This window comes from Mesocricetus auratus, unplaced genomic scaffold (assembly GCF_017639785.1).
Source record: "Mesocricetus auratus isolate SY011 unplaced genomic scaffold, BCM_Maur_2.0 Super-Scaffold_100007, whole genome shotgun sequence".
Classification (NCBI taxonomy): Eukaryota; Metazoa; Chordata; class Mammalia; order Rodentia; family Cricetidae; genus Mesocricetus; species Mesocricetus auratus.
This window is the reverse complement of record NW_024429191.1, coordinates 68,771,521-68,795,458: the sequence shown is the minus strand read 5'-3', so window position 1 is coordinate 68,795,458 and position 23,938 is coordinate 68,771,521. Positions and strand designations below refer to the sequence as shown.

Here is a 23,938-nt window from a genome sequence, read left to right as displayed (position 1 = left end):
CTGGAAAGATGGCCCAGCAGTTGAGAGCACTTGCTGCTCTTGCAGGGGACTGGTGTTTGGTTAGTACCCATAGGATAGCTCATAACATTCTGTAACTCCCATTCCAAGGGATCTAACGCTCTCTTTTAGCCCAAGTGGGAACCAGGCACAGATGTTGTGCACATATACATATGCAAGCAAAACATCCAAATGCAAAAAGTAAATAAATCTTTTCAAAAAATGTGGAGCAGAGTTCTACATAATTTAAAAGCAGTCTCCTGTAGCTGTGTTGGAAGCTTTTCATTTGTCTTTGCAGTCTCTAGACTGATAGTATGACTTAACAATGGGAGGGCCCCACTCCATAAGCCACAATGCTTCAGTCACTGAGAAATGCAATCAGGACAAAGGAGACTCAGTTTACCCATAGGGAGCCAGATGATGATGAAGTCAGCATACACAAGCAAATCAAACAAAAAGCCATTTCCCATAGTACTAAATGCTACTTAGAGACTAAGGCAAAGAGAATAAAGAAAAGACATGAGGAGGTGAAGCACTGTGGAAGAAGCTAGAAGTCCAGAACAGTCATTTTCTATCTCCAGAGGGAAGAGAAGAAATGTATTCAGGGAGCCTGCAGAGACAGATGATGACAAACGGTAGCAGAAGAAAAGCAGAAGATGAGGAAAGAGGACCATCCACATCTGTTGACCTCAGGAAGCCTTAGTTTTGAAGCACCCTGAGTAGATGCAGAGTGGTAACATCTAAAATTCCAATATTCAGTTTGTTGCAGCAGGAGCATTGTGAGCTCTGGACCAGTCTGGGTTGTATGGAAAGATTGTGGTTTGGGTATGTTTTTAAATTTGTTTGGTTTGTTTGTTCAAAAGAAGGGTGCATATTATATCACAACCAAAGAGTTTGTGTAGGATTATTGGGAGTTGGAGAGTCAAATCTCTTTCTCATAGGGTAGACCTGACTTGAGGATTTGAAGGAAACAGCCAAGAGGGCCATATCCAAGCCAACATGTCCTTACCATTGAAGGGTCAGTATTATATCCTAGAAATAGGCAGGAGGTAAACAAAATTTTGAAGACCATTTCAAACCGTACTGAATGTCATAAAGAGAGCAGTCAAGGTGATGGGAAGCAGAATCAAGACAAGGGAGCCTATTTTAGACTTTTAACTTTAATGATTACTGAGTAACAATTACATGGCAGGCATTTGTATTAAACATTGTTTATTACAAATGTTACCTTGGTCACTGCTGAGTGACATTCTTTTGGGGATATGAGGGATAAACACCACCATTAAAGTTCTGAAAGGGTGGTGTGCCTTGTCAACAATGAGTCAGCAAGTGGGAACACTGACCTTTGAACCAAGTTTGACCTCCAAATTAGATGTTTGTTACCCTTCCTGCTGGCTGCCTCTTTCAAGACTTTCCAGCAAAACACACTTCCAAATAGCATCCCACTGAGCCTGTCCTAACCCAGCCCTAATCCCCTGAACAGCATCCCAGTGAGCCTGTCCTAGTCCTAGCCCTACATTCTCAAATAGCATCCCACTGAGCCTGTCCTAGTCCCAGCCCAAACTGTCCAAGCCCAGAGACTTTCGGATTTTTCTCAGATACTTCCCAGGATCAATATCAGGCCACCCGGATAGCCTAGAAGGAGGAAATGGCAGTGATCACCAGCTAAAACTTGCTCACCTTTGTTACATGCCCAGAACCTTCCTAGGTGCTATACTAACATCTCAAAAGCAGCTATTGAAGTTGGATTTATTTTTCTTACCTGAGAGCTGCAATTTCAAATCACTTAATCTGACTTGGAAGCCTAAACTAGAATTCTAAAGGAACACACACACACACACACACACACACACACACACACACACACACACACACACAATGACAAATCCCAAATGAGTTAAGTGGAGCCTGGTAATACTGCAAAATCCATAGAAAGCTTGCTTGCTGGCTTAGGTTATGAAAATATTGATTCCTTTACTTCCAGGTTTTAAAAAACAAAAATGTTGGTCTTGAACTTCATAGGAAGCCACTGAGATGACAAGTTTAAGTAAGAGGTATCCTTGAACCCTAGATCTCAGTGGAATTTTTAAAATTTTGGTAATGAGGAGAGAAGTCAGTGAATCTTTTTTTGTGGTTTAAAATTTGATGGTTGTGGAAGGGTAAAGGTTTCAGATCAGTCAATACACTTCTCCTTTACATTTCTGAATGAGGAACCCTGGGCCCAATGCTGCAGATGTTTTCCAAGATCAAGGGCAGAATCCTTTGGCTGGAGGAGGCTATGATGTGATAGAAAAGCCTGCATTTTGACATGAGAAAATTTTGAATTCTCCTCCTAATTCTAAGTGACTTTAGGAAAATCAGTAAAATAGAAATTATTTTTAAGATCATCTAAAAAATTACTGGATGGTGGCGCACGCCTTTAATCCCAGCACTCGGGAGGCAGAGGCAGGAAGAAAATTGTGAGTTCAAGGCCAGCCTGGTCTACAGAGCAAGTTCCAGGACAGCATCCAAAACAATACAGAGAAACCCTGTCTCGAAAAACAACAAAAACAACAACAACAAAAAATTACTGGAAAGTCAGTAACTGGACTGTGACTGAAGAAGTCAAGTGTCAGCTGCCTTTCCTGTCCCTATGAGCTCTCCTTTCTCATCCTGGGTCTGGAAGTTCAGGTCAAGTCCCATAGAAAGGGACCAAAAGGGTCTTGAAGGAAGAAGTGGGGGGAGAGGAGACTCTTCATGACCTTGACAGCTATTCCAGAAGAAGAAAGTAGAAAAGTTTTTCTTTCAACTTCATTTTTCACAATCAGGAATTAGAAAATTATAGCATTGTTAAAAATCACAGGAAAACAAAGCATACATATGGGTTTCAAAATTAGTGGCCAAGATTTATTGTGCAAAAAAAAAAAAACCCAAACAAGCAAACAAACAAACAAAAACATTACTATTGAGGAGAAACAATATGCCATTAGATTCATGAGCACCTGGTTGGGTTCACGAAAACTCAGCCTTAATTTTATCCATGAACAGACTTGTGATGTCAAAGAACTACTGGAGTGAAGAGAATGGCCCAGGGGGAAAAACAAACAGACAGAAAGTGAGGTGGCATAAAACACAGAGAAACCCAGAGCTGACTAAACGAAAGTGAGAGAGAGTGCCAAGATTTCCAATTTGGGAAATTGTGGTGTCAGCTGAGGACCCTTAAATATCTTGATGCCCTTTATAAAGACAAGTTAAATGCAGAAGTCTGGGAGTGGCCCCCATGCAGCAACAGTCAGTGCACTGAATTTGAGAATAACTGGTGCAGTCAAAACAAGACAGTCAGTCAGCTAGAGATGGTGGAGGAAAGGGTTAAGCACAATTCTAGTCTCACTGAGTTCAGTTTCCAAGCCATCCAGGGTGTGTGTGTGTGTGTGTGTGTGTGTGTGTGTGTGTGTGTGTGTGTGGTGAGGGACAGAGAAGGGACTGGATATAAGGAAGAGCAGAGCTGCTTACGATTTTGAAGGGGTGTTCATGCGTTCAATATGCATCTCTTCAAGTTTCTTGAGTGACTGGATACACAACCCAGCAAACATGGTCTTATTCCCCAGAGAGACGCTTATTTAGAAGGCAGGCAGGCAACACATTTCTGAACAATCAGCTAGCATAAACTGTTGGAGGTTCTAAAGAAGAAACACGCTTAGGGCAGGAAAGAAAGGCTTGGGTCTCGAGGGGGTGATCAGAAAAGGCTCCCCGCTAAAGAACAGAAAAGGAGAAAATGGTGGAGAGACCCAGAGAAAGAGGAAGCAAAGGCTGTGGCTTAGCACAGCAGAGAGGGAAATGGAACCAGGTGAAAGATCACTGGGAAGCAGCAAAGAAAAAGAAAGTTGGGAAGGAGGAGCTGGACCCTGGAGGACAGAAGGTAGAGATAGGGACAAACGTTAAGCCTGGCTGCTAGAGCTGCTTCTCACATGGCTACAGAAGGCAGTTTCCATATTTGGGAAGGGGTGGGTAACGTTTGGAACTGAACACATCCAAATGGGAAAGAGTAAAGAGAAAGCTACAGAAGCTACTATAGAGGGGGTGGAGGCTCACACTTAAATGTCAAATCAAGGAACACACAAAAAAGCAGTGGGCATTTTATCCTTAATCTATGATGTGTCATCCTAGTCTGGAGTTGGATAGCCTTGGGCCAGTCACTCATTTTCATTGGCTGTCACTCTAAAATGCTGGTAACAGAGACTACGTGACTACCAAAGCTATATCTATTTCTGATAACCTAAAATTTTCATTAGTGAGAAACAGAATCACTGATGGAATTCACTGGGATATAGCAGCTTTCATTTGACATATATACTCATTTACCACCTCTGGTTTCCACATTCTGCAAGCACCTTCCCCAAGAACCTACGTTTTTCAATGTTTGTGCTATTTAAGTGCATTGCCTACAATTCTGGACCATGAAAAGGTGGTGTAGCACAGTAGTTAAAGTCACAGAATCTGGAGTCACACTAGCAGTGTGACTGTGTGGAAAATTATCTGCATTAATTGTTTTAGTCTGTAAAATCTTGTTTCATACCTACTATGGGATTAATCATGTAATGAATAGAGAACACATCTAATTTATGGTACTAGCAAAATCACACTAGCATTATTGAGCAAACACAGAAAAAAAAAGCAGAACTCTGTGCCAATAGACGGCCTCATTTGTCAAGGTCTCACTTTGAATCAAACAGAATCCTTTAACAAGTAAAATGCCACACTCAGTCGTCAGCTTCAAATATTGGCAGTAATATAAGCTCCAGAATCAGACAACCATGGCTCAAAATGTAGCCAAGCCATTTAACAGCTCTAGCTTTCAGAATCTCGGCTTATTTATAAAAATGAAATTTATGCTACTTCCCTTACCACAGTAATGAAAGGTTTCCAGTTGTAGGCATTAAGCACATTTTGAAAAGTGGTATCTCACTCATTTTTACCTAGCATCATGATGCACACACACTTAAATGGTTAGCAGCATTGGAGAGAAGGCTTCATGGGTGTGCTTGCAAGCTTTTGCTGCTACAAGTGAGGACTTGAGTTTGAATCTCCAAAAGCCGTGAAAGGCTGAGAGCAGTAGTGTGCATTGACAATCCTGGAGATCCTATAGTGAGGTGGGAAGTAGAGACAAAACTTCCTGGAAGTGCAGCTGGCCTGTCCTATGGAAGGAAGCTTCAGACAAGGACAACAACAACAGCAAAACTCTGAGGTTGTCCTCTGACCAACAGACACACACACAGTACTTATGTGCCTGCACACCCGCACACATACATCATACATACATACACACACACACACACACACATGCGCACACACGCACACGCACACAAACCGCTTTGGAAGAGTTCTTAGCAAAGTTTGGGCTCCTGGTAGGTATCTATTTAGTCACTTATTTAAACTGTATTTTACTCTATGTGCATGAGTATTTTGCCTGCGTGTATGTCAGTGTGCTATGTGTCAGTGTACATGTGAGTACCTGGTGCCCATGCAGGCCCGAAGAGAGTGTCAGATCCACTGGAACTTGAGTTACCTGTAGCTGTGAGTTGCCAGTTGGGTGCTGGGATGCAAAATCTGGTTCTTTAGAGGAGCAACCAGCGCTCTTAACCCCTGAGCCACTTCTCCAGGCCAGTGGTATCTAGATATTTAATCCTTATTTTTGTCTAGAATGATGCTTCTCTTCCGACCTCCACTTGACTGTGACTTCTAATGTCCTTCTCCTAGACCACAGTAACACTGACTGGGTTGACACTTCTGGGAAAGGGTGGAATCATGGAGAAAGTGACAACAGTTACAGCCATGACAACATCCTGGGGAGGCGGGGCAGTGTCCCTGCAGGCATGGGGGGGGGGGGAGAACACCAGGGGTACTTATTGTTAACTAGTTTAAAGTTAGAAATTAGAGAGTAGAAGGGGGCGGAGGGAGTAACACGAGCACGCTTCGGAACCAGGACCAGCGTGATGGATGGAGCACAAGCCATGAGCACGTTAACTATAGTTTATTATAGCGAGACTGAAAGGGGGGAGACAGACATGAGAGAGAGAGTAAGGTAAGGGGAGTAAGAGATAAGATGAGAAAGAGGGCATAAGTGGGCAGGGGTCTGTCCTTTAAAGGGGTCCTTTGCACCTGGTACAGACTGGTTCTCATGGAACTCTGGGCTGGCCAGAGAACTGCCTGAGTGAATCCTGCCAGGTAGCAGGGCAGGCCAGAGTAATGCCTGAACCTTTCAGTGCTCGTCAGCCACTGTGTCCAGGGTACACTCCTCACAACTCTTCTTCCGTTCTCTCTCAATCTTGCCACGTAAGGAAATCAGACAGAGGGTAGCAAGAAGTCTAACCTCCCTCCCAGTAGAAGTAGGGGGTAAAAGATCTATGGGGATACTCGGTTCCTTCCTACTTCTTGTTCCCCAAAGAGGGTCATCAGCACTTGAGCTAGTGCTGAACTTGACTTTCTCCTTAACGTTACCCCAGTGCACGCTGCAGTGAAGGCAAATGATTTGTCAGAGACTATAACGCGAAACAGAGAGCAGGTTGACATCACCAAAAGAGGTTTTCAGCATCAGCTGTAATGACAATTTGACTAAGGGAGGAGATACATGGCACCACACGAAACAGCTAGTGGGCCTGATAAACACTTCCAGTTTCCGTTAAGAACAACCTCATAATGAGAAATATCATCGCAACAAAAATGCTGTGTTTTAGATTGTATGATATCGGTGTTAACTCACTCAGGAGGAGGAAGAGAAGGAGGGAGAAGATTCAAGATCAATATAATAGACGTTAGTCACTTGGGGAACAATATAAATGGTTGGGTATCTATACTAAAATGAGGTAAGACTAAAACATGAGTCAGGCCAGGTCCTCTTGCTCTTCGTAGACACCATTTCCGGGGCGGGGGGGGGATAAACCCACTATGTATGTGGAGCTGAGTTCCAGTTAGCCACAGGAAGCAAAAGATTACCACCAGCAGAGTAGCCTGGCCTCTCAGGGGACATCCTACAGATGGCAGACTGGTTTATTGGATGTAGGCTGAGTTAAAGGAAAAAAGAAACCTTGGTTTCAATAGAGAAGCTACAAAGGGGTTTGGTTTCTTAATGAGGATTTACATTCCAAACATATTTCCTGCCAGGGCCCCAGGAAAGCCCCACTCTCCTTTCACTAGTAGGCTGGAAAGCAGGGCTCCTAGGAGATGGAGTTAGAAGCCAAGAGCTTGCGTGGCGGCGCCCTGTGGTCCCTCTTGGAAACTGGAGAGAAACAAAGGCCGGGCTCCCGGGAGGCTGTCTCTCTCTCCTAATCAGCCCATCCTCCTCCCAGTTCCGTAGATTTAAAGGGAAGGGCGCAAAACTCGGTTCTGAGATCTCTGTGTGGGAATGGGAATAGGCGAAATCCCATTGTCCTGCGTGTGGTGTGTGTGACAGTGGCCAGAGAGGTCTACGTCCTTCCTTCCATTAACCTTAGCAAAATCCCTCTGCTCTGTGTTTGCAACCAACCCCGCACTGCCTAGGCTCCAAAGGGAGAGGAGCGGTCTTCAGCCCTCAAATGGAGACATTGGAGCTGGGCTCTGAGTTCCAAGGCTTGGGGTGCAGGGCCACAGGGTTCCAACCCGGGCTCCCAGCCCACCTAGGGTCACGCGGAGTGGGAAGCGCCAGGCGCGCGCGCGGCAGGTGCGCCAAGTCCCCCGGCTCCCCGCCCGGCGCACTGCCTGGCGGGCGCCTCGCAGCGGCCGCGAAGCGCTGGAGCGGAGAGGAGGAGCCTCGGGCACCGAGCGGGTGGAGTCGCCAGTCGGAGAGCGGTGGAGGCGGATTTCCTGGGAGGGTTCTCTGGAGCTACCATGGCGTTTGGGAAGAGTCACCGCGATCCCTACGCTACCTCCGTGGGTCACCTCATAGGTAAGGAAGCGCGGGGAGTAACATTCCGGCTGGCTTTGGGGACCCCGTGAGAGCTTTGCCCGCTCGACTCCATTCTCGACTGTTGGAGGGGCCGACTTGGACCAAGTTGGAAGGAATGCTACCCTCCCCCGCAGCTTTCCCACGCCACCTGTGTGCCACCTGCGGCAGCTGTCCGCCTTTCTTTCTTGGCTCACTTATACCAGAACCTTTCTGGGGAAAAAAATGCAAAATCTAGCTTTGGTTGTCAGCTGGGCGAGTGGAGCCAAGCAGGTGACCAGCAGCACTGTGTGGAGTGCTGGGACCGCTGGGAGGAGAGAGTGAAAACTTCTTGACCCGGGGAAGGTTCTTCATAAAGTGTATCCACTCCCATCACTTTATTGTTGTACCCATTTTACAGACGAGGAGGCGAAGGCTCAGAGAAGTAAATTAGCGTTACCTCACCTGGAGAGGCAGGTTTCTCCGAACCAATTTTCTCCAGCTCACAGTTCAAGCGATCTGAGTGACCTTTTGCTTAAACTCCGAGATTGAAAGTGCTTGTTGTTTTGTTGGTGCTGAGGACGGGGAGAGGGGCCATCCTCGAGTCACAGAAGCCCGCAAGCGTCGCCCTCCAGGGACCCAGCATTGGCCTCTTTTCTCCTTGCGTTCTGAACTACAGGGGTGGACTCAGAAGTCCCTGACTACACTTGGCTTTTTGCCACCGCAGCTCCATCTTTCTCCCGACCCCTCCCTCGAGGACAGGGTGTGGCACCAGGGTGTATTAATGACAAACTGTCTGGAACTAAATGGGGTGATGAAACCCTAAGAACCTGGTTGCACAGGGCTTAGATTCAGAATGTTTAGGCTGAGGATAAGTTAACTGCTTTAGGGACAGGGAACACCTTTGAACTTATTGTTTCCACATCTTCAAAATACAGGAAGAGCGCTGCCCTTGAAGGAGAACACTTTCTTCCTTGCCTATCTCCTTGCTTGATAGTGCATATTAGAAAGAGCCGCGGGAAGAAATAGAACCTCACAAATCTTAATAAGCAAAAGAAACCCCAGGAATATGTCAAATTATCCTTTGGGAAGGCATAGTTTCAACCTTCAGGGAATGCCCTTGCTTATGAGGAAGATGGGCATATTCTGTAGTAACCACTGTAAGAACCTTGGCAATACTAGAAAACACTTACGGCATGCAAAACTTATGAAAAGGAAGAAATGAATTCAGCCATGGCCTTTGAAGGGTGACTAGGAGTTCTCTAGGCATGAGCAGGTTGGGAGGGAGGAGGAAGAAGTATCTGGCAGGCTGAAGAATAATGTGTACCCAACAACACAGGCAAGGTTGCTCAGCTTGGTCCATTCAGAGCCAGATTCAAGTGTCACGCTGTGGTTTGCACCGTGCTTGGGGAATCTTTGTCATAGAAGCCAGCAAACATGCTGACAGTAGAGCGGTAGTTCTCAGCCTATGGGCCACGACCCCTTTGGGCTTCCAGTGGCCCTTCCACAGGGTCACCAAAGACCATTGGGAAACACAGATATTTGTATTTTGATTCATAACAGAAGCAAAATGACAGTTATGAAGTAGTAATGAAAATGATTTTATGGTTGGGGGTCACCACAACATGAAGAACTGGGTTAAAGGGTCGCAGCTTTAGGAAGGTTGAGAACCACTGCTTTAGAGGTTCTCTGACCCCTGTTCTGTGTTCTCAAAGAGTCTGTCTAGAGAAGGGAATGTCAAGGGTGTAAGTGTGTAAACCTGCTTGGCATAACTTTGATGCCAGAAGCCGTCTTGCTTGGTTATTGTGCTGTCTCTTCCTTTTTTTCTCATCTCCCCACCAAATACATATTTTAAAAATACTTACAGTGAAATCAAAGAAGCCTGTTTGAATGCAAGTTCTATTTCATGTGTAACCTTGAGTAATTTCTTTACTCTTGCTGAAATTCTTTCTTTGTCTGTAACTGTGGGTTAAACCAGAAAAGACTTAGTGATGTGTGAAAGGAGAAGAATCAGCTCAGGACCTCCAAGACCAAGTTCCCAGCACCGAGGAGATTTATTTGCCCGGAGGGACACTGGGCAGGGGATGAGAGACAAGCACAGGAGATAGGGGAAGGGAATGAGGAAGAGGAGAGAAAGGGTGTTTATCCTGGAAGGACAAAGGACTGCCTCTGGATAGAGAGGAGACAGATGTGGCCAGTAGGACAATGGCAGTTTGTAAAGTTAAAAGGCGAAACCCTGTATTACCATGAGGTGTTTAATTTTGATTGGACATGTTAATTAGGCAAAAGGAGGCTTCTGATTGCTAGCCTTTAAACTTTGATAGTGAGACCTTGGTAGTCAGCCTGGGGAGGAGGAAGTGGTCAAATAAAGGAATAGACCTTGGTGGCTAGCTTTAGGAATGTAATCTAATGGTTTTTTAGCAAGACAGGGAATGGGAGAGAAGGGTAAGGCCTGCCAGAGCCATGTATGCCAAGCTCCCATTGGCTAGAGTCTCTTCGATGTGTAGACCACCTTGCCCATGACTACCCAGTCTGCCACAGATTTGAAGTTTGTCTCTTCTGCATGAGCCCAGAGGATGGATATTTAACTGGTCTATTTGGGCCCTGTGGCCAGCTGTTGTAGGCTTTCTTAATGCTTCACTTATTACTGTTGCAACAGCAGCCCTCTGAACTTGACTTCTGATTGATTCCTGAATTACTGGGAATTGTTTAGGAGGTGGAAAAATCACTTTATCCTTTGGTAGCATAGACTTAATGGTACTTGTTAGTGCACCAGGCAGGATATTTCAAGGAGACAAGATATTTTTTATTCTGTTGTGACTCAGGCTCAACACAAACAACTTTGTCTTTGTAGAAAAGGCTACATTTGCTGGAGTGCAGACTGAAGACTGGGGCCAGTTCATGCATATCTGTGACATAATTAACACCACACAGGACGGGTAAGTTCAAGGTAGTGTCTGTGAATTTGTGTCCTGTTAAGATACATCAGATATGCAGCTGAGTGTTTCCCTTATCAAGTTTTGAGTGTTTCCCTTGTCAGGTTTTTGAGTGTTTCATTGAAAGAATGTTTTACTGTCCCTTAGGCGCCTCTTGTGAAAGTGGGGACAAATCCTTGCTCCAGCGTGCAAGCTCCCAAGAGGTCATTAGAGTTGTCCCTTCCTTTGCTTTTTCTTCACTAGTTTATATTTTGTCTTTGTCTTGCTCCAATTCCTCCTTTTAAAAAGTTTTTTTTAAGAGACAGATAAATTGCTTTTTTTTTTTTTTAGAGCTTTCTTACGCTCTGATTGCCAGTGTTTTATGTAACAAAAGTGTGATCCAGAGGCTGGAAGCTGGATAGCTTCTGGTGGTGTCCAGGCCGATGGCGACCAAGCCTCTTGATGATTCAGGAAACAATTGAACAGTTTTTCTTTCCTTGTCAGGGAACAGTGCTTATCTTTCATCATGCCAGCTCATCCATGTTCATGCTGTACTCTTACAAGATGTGCAGTGTGTTGATACGCTGTCTAAACTTGAAGTCATTAAAAAGGAAAAAAAAAGAGAGAGAAAAATCTTTGACAAAGACTGCTACTTTGAATTCAGTCAACTCTAGGTTATGATAAAAGGTGAAACTTGCTCATTTCCCTGGACATTTTTAAGGGACAATTGACAGAAAAAGATTTAGTCTAGTATGTGCCGATGAAGAAAACATGGTAGCATAATTATTGGTTATATATTAAAGGCAAGGGCCTATGATTGACATTTATAAGACTTTACAGGTTTTTTTTTTATGTCTCTGTATGTGGTATGCATGGAGCATGCGTGTTCACATGTGTGTGAGCACACTGAAGTGTGGAGGCCGGAAGTTAATATCAAGGATCTTCGTCAGTTGCTCTCCTTATCTATTGAATCAGAGTTTCTCAGTTGAATCCAAAGCTCTTCAGTAAGGCTAGTCAACTAGCCAACTTACCTTAGGAGTCCCTCTCTACCTTCTAAGCAAGCGTTAGAATGACAGACAGGCTGTAATCCACCCACCAGAAATTTACCTGGGTCTGGGGGTCCTGACTCAGGTCCTCAAGCTTTGCACAGCAAGCGCTTTGCCCACTCAGCGTCTCCCCAGATCCGCATTTATGATGTCATCTACCCTGCGTTGTGTTTAGATCCTCAGTGAACCTTTTTATTACCTTTATCGATTTCCTCATTGGTCATGCAAAAGAGAAATCTAATAAAATGAGTCTTGACTCTCTGCTTGTAGATCTTACTAACAAAGTTTTAGCATGTCAGAATTAGCAAGCTGCTGTAATTCCTATATCCCCTTATCAATAGGATACTCAGGAAATGCTGAGAATCTTAAACGGATCACTTTTCTTTTGCTGTTTTTGGGGGTTACATTTCTTGTAACCCGATTTTGAGCCTTGAGAGAAGCTGGTGCGTACACGTTTCCTGACCAGTGTTGTCTGTGTAATAAATATACTTATATAAACATCTTAGTTGTGTCTTACGGGGGAGTGGGGGTGCGATCTATCTGTTTCACAAGGAAACAAAGATGTGGTAAGTTAAGTGGCCCACCTAAGGTGATAGCCGAATCACACATCAGTCTTTATTCGTAAGCCACTCCTATTTCCATATTGCACACTGCTTTCAGGGAGACCACTTCTACTTCAGATTAATTATTTCAGTGTATTTATTACCATAGGCCAAAAGATGCAGTAAAAGCTTTGAAGAAAAGAATTTCCAAAAACTACAACCACAAAGAAATACAACTTTCCTTGTCAGTAAGTACTTTTAATGCTGTTAAGATTGTGGGGTTTCCTTGCCTAGAATTATCATTTTTCGTGCGTTGAAAGCTACAGTTGTAGTCTAAGAGATGACACTGGGTAGTAATGCGTTCTAGACTGTGGGAGTTGAGATTCCTCATCTATTGAGAACTGCAGAAGGGAGTTCAGTTGACTACAGTGCCATCTAATTTTGTAGAAAGACAACATTCCCACAGAATCAGTTTTTCCCTATCAAGATCTTGGAACTTGTGGTTAAAAAACCAGTAGATGATAAATGGATCAGTAAGTGTGTATTTGAATTTCTTGGCCGTGTTTGAAGAAGGAGAAAATTGAAGTTGTGAAAGACGGCCCCTTGACAGCTTTCTGCTCCCCCCAGCACTATTGTAGAAAACCGAGGCACTGGCAGCCAGCGCCTTAAGTTGCAAGCAGATTCTTCTGATGGTGTAATTTGTAGAACATTCTCTTATACTCGATGCAGCTCTGCTGTGTAGTTTCTTCTGTGATACAGATGTGAGCTCCTATTGAAATAGTCCCTTTTCCCCCGTATTTGACCACATGCCTCTTCAGTCTCATTGGTGAGTTGCCCTTTTTTCTTTGGAAATGAGCCATATGCCTTCCTCGTTTCTTCTGGAAGTTAGACCACACATAGGTATGGCCAGCATCACACTGTTTTTGGAGTAATGGCAGTGTTTACCAGGAGGCTATGAGGCAGATATGGGTATAATTCCTACTTTGTAGGTTCACACAGGAATACATCCTGTGTGAATACTTGGAGACCAACAGAATGAAAAGAAATCAATGAAGAATATTCATGCTACAAATACAGAACAAACTCTTCATTTGTGGTCTGACTATAGTTTTTTTTTTTTTTTTGTGGTTTTTTGAGACAGGGTTTCTCTGTAGCTTTGGAGGCTGTCCTGGAACCCACTTTGTAGACCAGGCTGGCCTCGAACTCACAGAGATCCGCCTGCCTCTGCCTTCCGAGTGCTGGGATTAAAGGCGTGCGCCACCAACGCCCGGCCTGACTGTAGTTTTAGAGGCATTTTCCTCCTTCCTGGATTTGGGGCTCTTCTCTGTCTGTAACTCATAGCAGCCTGCTCAGGAAGACCAAAGACTGATGGGAAGTATTGAAAAGGGAGTAAAATGCTTCTGTAGAAATGCCTGGTACATGATTGATGCTCTTATCACCAGTGGAAGTGATTGTCTTATCAGTTCGATTGTGCAGATAATGAAACAAAGGATGTTCAGTGGGTTAAGATTAACTTGCTATTGGTAGCATGCGTGAAATTTGAACCCATTCCTAAGATTCTAAATTCCAAGCCCTTTCCTCCATACCACTTTTCTTCTCAGAATGAAGCAGGTCTCTCATGTATTTCCTTTGTGTCTTCAACACCTTCCTGCATGCACACTACAGAGTCAGACACATCAGTGTATGCAGCATAGAAGAGTTGATTTAGGTCCCCTACATCCCCTTCCCCAAACTTCATCCCATTTCTTGTACTATTCAATTAGACTTCCACATCTAGGAGAAAGCTATATTCTTACCCTTTCTCATGCGATACACCACTGGATGGACACTCATCTTTTCATGTCTCCTGAAATCGCTACAACTCATTATTAGTGCACATTCCATAAAGGACTATTACATTCATTGACTCTCAGGAACTTGTTCAGGAAGACTTGGGTCTAAATGAAGGTGTTTTTACCTGTGTAAAAAGGAGTATAGACAGCACTAAAATGAAATATCTAAAATAGAGCACTGAAGCAGAGTCTATATCAGGAGTGCCAGGGCTAAGAGAACTGAATGAGAAAGATAACGCAGGGGGATGAATGTATACCCACCTTCTACATTGCCATATGGTTATCACTCTGCCATCGTACAGTCGTCCCTCTTTAGTGGTTTGCCTCTGTTAGCGCTGTGTGCAGCCTCCATGATGTCTCAGTGGTTGTATGTCTCCAAGTCTGTGTCATCCATCTTCACTTGGAATGGACAGAGCCTTCTCAGAGGAGGAGGATGGGTTCTGTAGAACGTTGTCCCATGGATCTTCCATTTCTCTTGGGGCGCCCAGACTCCCTTTCTGTTAGTCTAGCCTTCCAAGCCTTACTGGCTAACTGCTTCTTTTTTATTATGTCCCATTTCAACAATGACTAATCTGCCTTGTGATTCCCCTAACCAGCATATGCAAACCAGAGAGTCTAAATAAAGCCCATGCTTACAATAAGATGAAAGTCAAGTGTTAGGGGTTAGAATGCAACTTCATTGTTACCATCCAAGTTTATTAAGGTCAAGGAAGATGCCTGCTTTTCCTTGAAGTCTCTTACTTTTCCTTAATTTATTTTAAAAATTATTTTTATTTGTGTGTATGTGTCTGTATGAGTATATACCACGTGGTTGCAAGTGTTAGGTCCCTGGAGGTAGACTTACAGGTACTTGTGAGCTGCTTGATATGAGTACTGGGAACTGAACTTGAGTCCTGGAAAAAGCACCAAGTGCTCTTAAGCGCTAAGCCATTCCTCCAGACTGTCTTACTTAGTTTTTGAATTAGGCATACAAAGCAATGGGTTTCCTTATGCCATTTTAATACATATATGTCACTAAACATTATTCTTATTCTTTCCTCTCTTTCTCTGCTCCTCCTTCATCATTCCCCTCTTGATAGATAGACCCTTTCTCCACCCAGTAGCTCCCCTTATTTTATGTCACATGTATTCCATTGTCCCCCTTTCCCCCTTTCTCCATTCCAATAAGATATATTGGGTTGAACAAAATAAGCCAGACCTGAGAGATAAATAACAAATTTTCTCTTAAGTCTCTCTGTCTCTCTGTCTGTCTCTGTCTCTCTCTGTCCCCCTCTCTCTCTTTTTCCCTCTCTTCCATGTGTGTGTGTGTGGGGGGCATGAACATAGAAAAGGAGCCATGAGAGAGGAAGAAACTTTTTTAAAAAAATTTTTCCCCAAATGAGTTTTGACTCTTCATAGCTGCATGTAGATTTCCTTTTGTTGTTCACATAATGACCCATGTGTCTCACCTCATCTTACTTATGCTTTTCATAGCCTTCTCTAGGCCTGTGCACTGGGTTCACTATTCTCTTAGGTTAAATTGAATTATGAGAGAAATTAGTCACAGAAGGAATTGCCCAATATATAGACTATTTAAAAAGTCATCCCATATGTAAACTTTCCATTTTATTTCTGTGAAGTGATGAGAACCTACATCAGTTATGAATGTTTTTAATACTGTCTGTCATTTTGAGTCCTCCATGGACTTGTTACCCTTGGTTGAGTCTTTGACATAATCTGATGACACTATGATTTTCTACCAACAATCAGTGGCATACTTTTAGCAAGAGGCTGGTAGCTTTTGTGTTTTTCTACTGCAGTGCTTTGGATAGACTCCGTGCCCTTGTGCATTCAAGACAGGGGCCGTAACCACTGAGAAACACTGCCAGCCCAAGGAGTCAATGCTTTGCTTTGTCTTTCATTCAGTGTTGGTGCTAAGCCTGCTTGCTGTATGCTATCGAGCCTTTTCTAGAATGAATCAATTGTGACTAACCTCAGCAAATACTGCTGTCATTGTCAAATACAAAGTGGTCGAACAAGTTCCTGAGAGTCAATGAATGTAATAGTCCTTTATGGAATGTGCACTAATAATGAGATATAGCGATTTCAGGAGACATGAAAAGGTGAGGGTCCATCTAGTAGTGTATCGCATGAGAAAGGGTGAGAATATAGCATCTCCAAGATGTGGCTAGTATGATAGAGTAGCCCTGTCTTGATGTAATCACTGACGGTGGTCCAAATATAGCTCTGATGGACCTGAAGTCCAGTATTGTCACTGTACCTGGTTTAGATACCGGTGATGAGAAGCAAAACTGCACAACAGCACTTTTTCTTCCAGCTCTCTGTGAAGACTTTTCATTTCTGCTGATGAGCGCATTCTGTCATGCTAGAACATTCTCCGAAGATACAGATGGGCTCAGTGGTTACCATTTACTGAGGTCCTGCTCTCAGAGTGTGTCACATTTCATCCAGCAAGCTCCTAGAAAGAGGCACAATACCCATTATGCAGACAGGGTCGCTACCAATTCACATAAGTGATTTGCTCAACTAAGCACAAAAATAGATCGGGAAAGCTTTGAGTCATTCACTTCTGCTTTTTTCTTGGTTGCTTGGTTCCTACAGTTCTCTCCTGCTTCAGATTATGGATTTCTACTTACCCTGTTTCCAAAGATAGGTTATCTGAGGACATTTTCACCAGAGCTAGATAGCAAAATATGTTAAGCAACTCATTTAAGTTTGCTCATTTACCACAGTATGTTTTAGAATCCGAGTGAGCTGGGGGGTGAGGACAGGAGACATAATGGAGGAAACGATATAGAAATAATGAGCTCTGACATTCTTGATTCCAGCAGGAAACCACAAAGGGCACTATTGCTTATCTCCTGATATTAGCACTCAAAGAACTGTGTGTTGGCTCTGGTTTTGTGCATGTACCTTCTAGGAGTGTTATTATCATAACGTATTCATGTGTCAGAGATAAAATTGGTTTGGGCAACAATTAGCTAGAAATTCATCATTTTACTTTACTGTAAGTGAAAGGGAGACATGGAAGCTACATAACTTATCCAAAACTGCACAAGCAGTTGGGTAAGTATTTCTGTAAACTCTCATTGAATAGAGGTATGTGTCTTCAGCACCCTGCTCATTAGAATGCACGTTTCTAATAGCTGGCCAAGCTCGGCATCATTTCTGCTCTGCCTTTCCAGGCCTGTCTGGCCAGCTCACACCAGAACACCGTCATCTCACTTAGGGGTGGGCTCTGCTTCTCTCTCCCTTTGCTTTTTGTATTTCAGTAGCTTCGTGTGCACAGCTTCAACATTTTTTGATTGCTCCCATGGTCTCATCGCTTTAAAAGTGTAGCTTTTGTACCTGCTGTCCCTTTTTGTATTATATGAAAGCAACACTCAACATGCGGCACGTGTTGGGAAGTCAGGTGCCAGGACTGCTTTTCTGATGACAGTTTCCTGGTCGAGGCATAGTTTCTTTGGTCTCCTAGACTAAAAGTGGCACCTTTAGATCATTTTTAGAAATCGGCTTTCTGCATGAAGTTTTTCCATCCCCAGCTCATTCTTTATTAGCTCTGTTTATGCCTTGTGTTGTTTTATTCAAAGTGTCAAATGCCCCCACTAATCAGTGAACATGTTTCAATTGTCTGTCCATTTTGGTAACTATTGACACTCTTTCCTGTTGGAAGCTGTTTTTGACTTTGCCAACATTTCCTTCCTTCCTTCCTTCCTTCCTTCCTTCCTTCCTTCCTTCCTTCCTTCCTTCCTTCCTTCCTTCCATCTTTTCTGATGCTTTTTCACTGCCTTCTTTGCATTTCTCCAACCCAGTGTCTCAGGCATCCCTCCTCTTTGCTCTTCATTGGTGGCCTTGATGACTCCCTCGTGGTGCTTCACTCTCCTGACCTGCGGCTGTAGATATAGGGTTCTCTGCCAAGCCTATGTGAATGTTTGCTTCTCCTTTCAAACCTAAAATATCCAAATTTTATCCCACCAATTTTACCCCTAGGGTGCCCAGACATATCAGCCCACCCACCCTCATCTTTCCATGAAAGGTGCCCACAGCACCAGGCAGAGTGAAGTTCTCTTAGCTTTCAGTCTTCTTGCTTCAGTAAATACACGTTCAACGTTCTTCCTTCATAATCCGTTCTTTCTGGTGAACTCACACCATCCTAGTTCCATCCTTTTCTATAGTGGGTCTATACTGGTGAGTGCCTCTCAGATCACCCTGTCACTCCAGGTTTTTCCACCTTTCAATTTTCCTATGTAGAGTACTGTTGGTACCTGTCCAGAAAGTAACCTTTTATATATGATGTTGACTAACAAATTCCCTTCAGGGTTCCTAGAGTCTATCCTGCCAGACAGATATCTATGCAGTCTAGATGATACCCTCACAGACTTTATCCATGGTACCCTTCCAGTGTTCTCAATTTGCCTACATCGAGAAGCCACTTATAAAGACAAAGCAGAGTACAAATCTCCCATTGTGACGATTCATATACTGTGATACCTTTATACTTTTTGTGCATGATTTACATTAGTCTTCTTTCCAGGAATCTCTATATCATCTGTCTAAGGTAGCTTATAAAGAAGGTTCATTGTGGCTTGTGGTTTCAGACATTCATGATCTGGTGGCTTGTGGCTAGGCAGCATGCCATGGTAGAGATCTGTGGCAGAGCAAAATCGCTCACCTTATGGCTGGAAGGTTAAAAAGAAAGAGATCATAGTTCCATAATCCTCTTGGAGGCTAGCCCTATCACAAGACAGAACATCCTACAAATAGCAAGCCTTAAACCCTGGGGGGGGGGGGCTGTGGAGCATTCCAAATGCAAACCATAGTGGCATTCATCCATCTAGACTATAGCTATATATTCAATTCTATTTTTCTTGGTCATTTTTCAATGCCCAGCTTGGCACCAGCTTTATCTAAAATGCCCAATCACCTGACTCTAAATAATTACCCTTGCCTATAAAAATCTATTGCTAGACCGACTGCAATTTCTTTTCCAAAGCAGAACATTTAAGAGTGAAAGGGCGTGTCATTGTTAACAGAGTCAGGACACCAGGAGGCACCAGGCTGACCCTAGATGACCTGCAGCAAATGTTACATCATCTAGCATACATAGCATGTATGTTTTGCTTGGCATTGCGTTTACCACGTGGCATCTGCTACCACGTGCTGCTGAGTGCTCTGTTCGTATGCTGAATCCTCATCAGTTCTAGCTCTGGGTAGTTTCATTAGGCTCCTTCTTCCTCATAATATTTGAAGCTAAGATTTCACTATATAGTTTAGTTTTCTAGGGAGCAAGTGATGTTTGTTAATTAGAAAGCCAGCAGAAGTCATCCTTTAGTAGCATTTGTTTGGTCTTAAGTTCAAGCAGTGATTCTCTAGAGAGCTGTAGCATCTGACTTTGCTCTTTTATTCAGTTGATTGACATGTGCATGCAGAACTGTGGTCCCAGTTTCCAGTCTCTGATTGTGAAGAAGGAGTTCATTAAAGATACTCTAGTGAAGCTGCTGAATCCCAGATACACCTTGTCCTTGGACATTCAGAACAAAATCTTGAATTTCATTAAGGTAAGTCTGTTGGTTTATATCAAGGGATGGTAACTTTCTAAGTATAGAGAGTTAATGATACAAATGATCCTTTAGTTACCTAGGGTTGAAACATAAAGCACTTTTTCTTCTTCCTTTTCTCATCCCATCCTCACTCTCTCCCTCCCTCCCTCCCTCCCTCCCTCCCTCCCTCCCTCCCTCCCTCCCTCCCTCCTCCTTCTCCTCCTCCTCCTCCTCCTCCTCCTCCTCCTCCTCCTCCTCCTCCTCCTCCTCCTCTTCTTCTTTCTTCTTTCTTCTTCTTCTTTGGTTTTTCGAGGTAGGGTTTCTCTGTATTGCTTTGGAGTCTGTCCTGGAACTTACTCTGTAGACCAGGTTGGCCTCGAACTCACAGAGACCCACCTACCTCTGCCTCCAGAGTGCTGGGATTAAAGGCATGTGCAACCAATACCCAGCTTGCACTCTCTCTCTCTCTCCCTCTCCCCCTTCTCTTTCCTTCCTTCCTTCCTTCCTTCCTTCCTTCCTTCCTTCCTTCCTTCCTTCCTTCCTTCCTTCCTTTTGACATGGTCTCTCTCTCTCTAGCCCAGGCTGGCCTCTAACTCTCTATGTAACCAAGGATGATCTTGAACTTCTGATATTCCTGGCTCCACCTCCAAGCTACCCAGTTTATGTAGTCGTGAGGCTTGAGACCAGGGCTTCATGCATGCTAGGCAGTTTCTGTAGAGTAAGAGTTCTTGACATTGGACAGTGTTCTTCTGCTGAAGAACTGGTAGTCATTTCCCTATTTCCTTTCAGTTTTTATCATATCCATGTTACATTGGAAAGGTAGTCATGTATAGTTTCATTCTGCAGATATAGAAACTGTTCTAGGGTTGTTTGGCAAAAAAGCTACTAATAGGATTTTAGAATGTTTAAGTTTTAGATTTAGGGCAGCAGTAGATGATTGATCATCTCAATCCCAGTGTTCGCCAAGATATTGAAGGACAGGAGTCTGGTGATTCAAAACACTTTATAATATTCTAGCCTTTGAAAATGTCCACGAGATTCAAAGCTAGCTTCTTCTCTCTGATAAAGTTCATCATTTTCAATTCCCCCATTTGCATCATAAGCTTTAAGATGGATTGGTTTTTACTAAGTTTTTTCCACTCTGGAACTGTCTGCCTCTTGAATTTAGACTTGGTCGCAGGGCTTCCCAGGAGGCGTGGACGTAAGTGAAGTGAAAGAAGTGTACCTTGACCTGCTGAAGAAAGGAGTGCATTTCCCACCGTCGGATGCTGATGCTGAGACAAGGCAGGAGGTAGGAGGCCTTTCTTTGATGCTTGCGAAGTAATATATGTTGCTTGTGTCTTTTCGTATTGAAATGGGTAGCGCTAGTTCAGTCAGCTTAGTAGAAAAATGAATTTATTAGACTATGTCCTTATCTCACAGAATAACCTGAGTTTGGGCTTCACCAATCACGGTGTGATTTGAGACTTAGTTTGTTGTCCAGAGTGTGTTATACCATGCTGGAATCTTCCTTCTGAAAAGGTTCTGGGTGTTTCTATGCACACTGATATTGAGAAGCATTGACATAGAAAATCATATTCATGATCTGCTGCTGTGGCTATCCACTCATGTTGGCAGATCGGGCCTTGTGGGGACACCAGACCTTGGCCAGAGACCCACTTCCCCATCAGCCTGGGAGTAGGCAGCTATAAGACAATGTTTACTAAAAACATGTTTACTAAAAACAATACAGTGCCCGGGGCAATAAGTTCCTGAAAAGGGCTCGCCCATGGGAACGCCCTGACCTCGACCTTTTCCAAAGACTAACCACCTCTTTCTAGCCCACCCACCACCGCCTCTGGTGTCAGGGTATATAATAACCAGCCAGAGTAGGAATAAAGGAGAGCCTCCTTGAGAGAGCCTTCTTGAGGAGCCTTCTCTGTACCCTCGCCGTATTCTCGGATACAGGCTGCGCAGTGGGTGCGGCAGGGCCTGACCCAGGGAGCTATACATTGATGGAGGAGAAGCCTTACCAGAGAGCTATTCACTGATGGAGGGGAAGCCTTACCAGCTGTGGAGATTAAAAGACTTCCCATGAGTTGGTTTGTCATTTTTAATAACCCAGAAAAGAGACAACCCTAACTTCACATGGCAGTTCATCATACAATACCTTGATGAAAACCAAGAGGACTTTACTGGTTAGTCATTTCATTAACTAGCCTAATTTATGAACACCTCCCGTGCCACAGCATGCCATTTGCTTAGAGTTCTTCTCCAATATTGGACGAGTCGTGCCCGATGATCAACTTTGAGCTAACACCAACTACCTGGAACGTTTTCTGAGAGTGCCAGAATCAGCTGACTGCTGGTCGGGCTTGAGGTGGCTTTGTTAATACATGTAATAATATTTCCTTATTTTATATCGATAGGTTACTCAGCTCTCACCAAATAGACCAACACCTGTCCCTACTGCACCCGCTCTTTCCTCTATAATTGCTCCCAAGAACCCAACTATCTCATTAGTTCCAGAACAGGTAACAACACTGACAACTGTACTTATTCGTGTCTTTTTCAAGCATTGTACTTACAGTTTGAGTTTTCTTAATAGCATTATGAAGTGTAAATGTAATGTAATGTAACCCTCAATTAAGTAACATCTTTACGTTGCTTTCTGAGATGAGGTATCTGCTATATAGCTTCTTCTGGCCTGGAACTCACCATGTAGCCCAGGATGATCTACAACTCCTGATAACCCCCTTGCCTTTGCCTCTCACATGTTGGGGTGACAGGTATAGACTGCATGCATATGTATCCCCCTTCTTTTACTGTGGGAGGAGAGACGGTCACTTAGGGAAACTGTGTCACCATGATTTGTTTCTGTGCAGAATTAGCCCATTGAGTCTTGTCTGAATACAGTGCTCACACATTTAAAAATTGTGATTGGGGCCAATGAGATTGCTTGGCAGGTAAAGTTGCCTCCCACCAAGCCTGGTGACTTAAATTGAATGCCTAGACCACACATGGTGGAGGGAAAGAGGCAGCTCCCAAAAGGGTACTCCAATTTACATACACACACACACACACACACACACACACACACACACACACACCCCAAGTAAGTAAATAGATTAATTAATTAATTAATTCATAATGTTTTGATGAAAAAGAATGTTGATCAGTCTAGGCTGTGGGTGAGATCTGAGGTCCACCCACTGATGCTTGTTTCCTTTCATTTAAGAGAGCCCAGTAGCCAGTTGTCTTATTACCTATGTTAATTGTACCAAATGAGTTACACTTCCTCCTTAGTCTCTGTTTATAAGAGATCTGGATAAGTATAATTAATTTATGATGCTAATTAATATCTTCATATTATAAAACTATCTTTGAATTAGTTTGAAGGCTTCATATTAGTATTATTCAGTGTTTCTTATATTAGAAAGCTACATGATTGCTTCCTCTTATAATTTAAACCTTTTTAAAGAAATGTTTCCCTTTTGTCTTTCCTCCTATAATATCATAACTCTAGCTAGAATCGTGCCTCCTTTCTCTTTTCTTTTCTCTTCTCCTTTTCTCTCCTCTCCTTTTCTGATTGCTTGCCAGAAACTCAGGATAATGTATGATGGCACTTCTCTGTTTTTCCAGGTTCCTATTAACTACTGTTACTAAGTATTTCCTGCTGTATCCATATTGGTCCAGATCATTTTGTTTCTTCCTCTGTAATTTTCCTGAGGCATATCTGTGGATTTCTTATAAGAAATGCCAAGTCCATTCAGTAAACAACAGGGTATAATTTGTAAAATAATTATACATATGCTGAGGCACATCTCTGTATGTCTGAAAACGTTACATTTTGCAAAGGCATTTGATCCCCAGCATTTGTCCCGTGGGAAGGAAGCAAGGTAGCCAACTGTCCGTGTGTCTCACTTAATGACTGGGGGTTCCGTTGATTTCCGCAGATTGGGAAACTGCATAGCGAATTGGATATGGTGAAGATGAATGTGAAAGTGATGACTGCCATATTGATGGAGAACACTCCTGGGTCTGAAAACCATGAAGACATCGAGCTGCTGCAGGTATGAGCCCAGGGACAATGGGACAAAGCGTTCTGAAAAGTAATTTCCTAAGGAACTTTGGACTTTGGAGATGGAAGGTCTCTTAGTACCGTCTAATGGCCCATCCCCTTACATCTTGGTTTCCTTTGATTTCTAAAT

General features: G+C 43.5%; 1 protein-coding gene across 2 annotated transcripts in view; it reads left to right on the top strand.

Moving 5' to 3' along the window:
* The first annotated feature begins 7,756 nt into the window (after positions 1 to 7,756).
* The window catches only part of Tom1l1 (target of myb1 like 1 membrane trafficking protein), a 44,932-nt gene continuing 28,750 nt past the window's right edge, over positions 7,757 to 23,938 (top strand). For both annotated transcript variants that reach the window (XM_013117670.3, XM_005075820.4), the window contains exons 1-7: positions 7,757 to 7,897; positions 10,728 to 10,812; positions 12,546 to 12,624; positions 19,617 to 19,766; positions 20,917 to 21,039; positions 22,157 to 22,261; positions 23,684 to 23,800. In XM_013117670.3, coding sequence (XP_012973124.1) covers positions 7,840 to 7,897; positions 10,728 to 10,812; positions 12,546 to 12,624; positions 19,617 to 19,766; positions 20,917 to 21,039; positions 22,157 to 22,261; positions 23,684 to 23,800 — 717 coding nt within the window. In that variant the 5' untranslated portion in view covers positions 7,757 to 7,839. The remainder of the gene's footprint in view (positions 7,898 to 10,727; positions 10,813 to 12,545; positions 12,625 to 19,616; positions 19,767 to 20,916; positions 21,040 to 22,156; positions 22,262 to 23,683; positions 23,801 to 23,938) is intronic.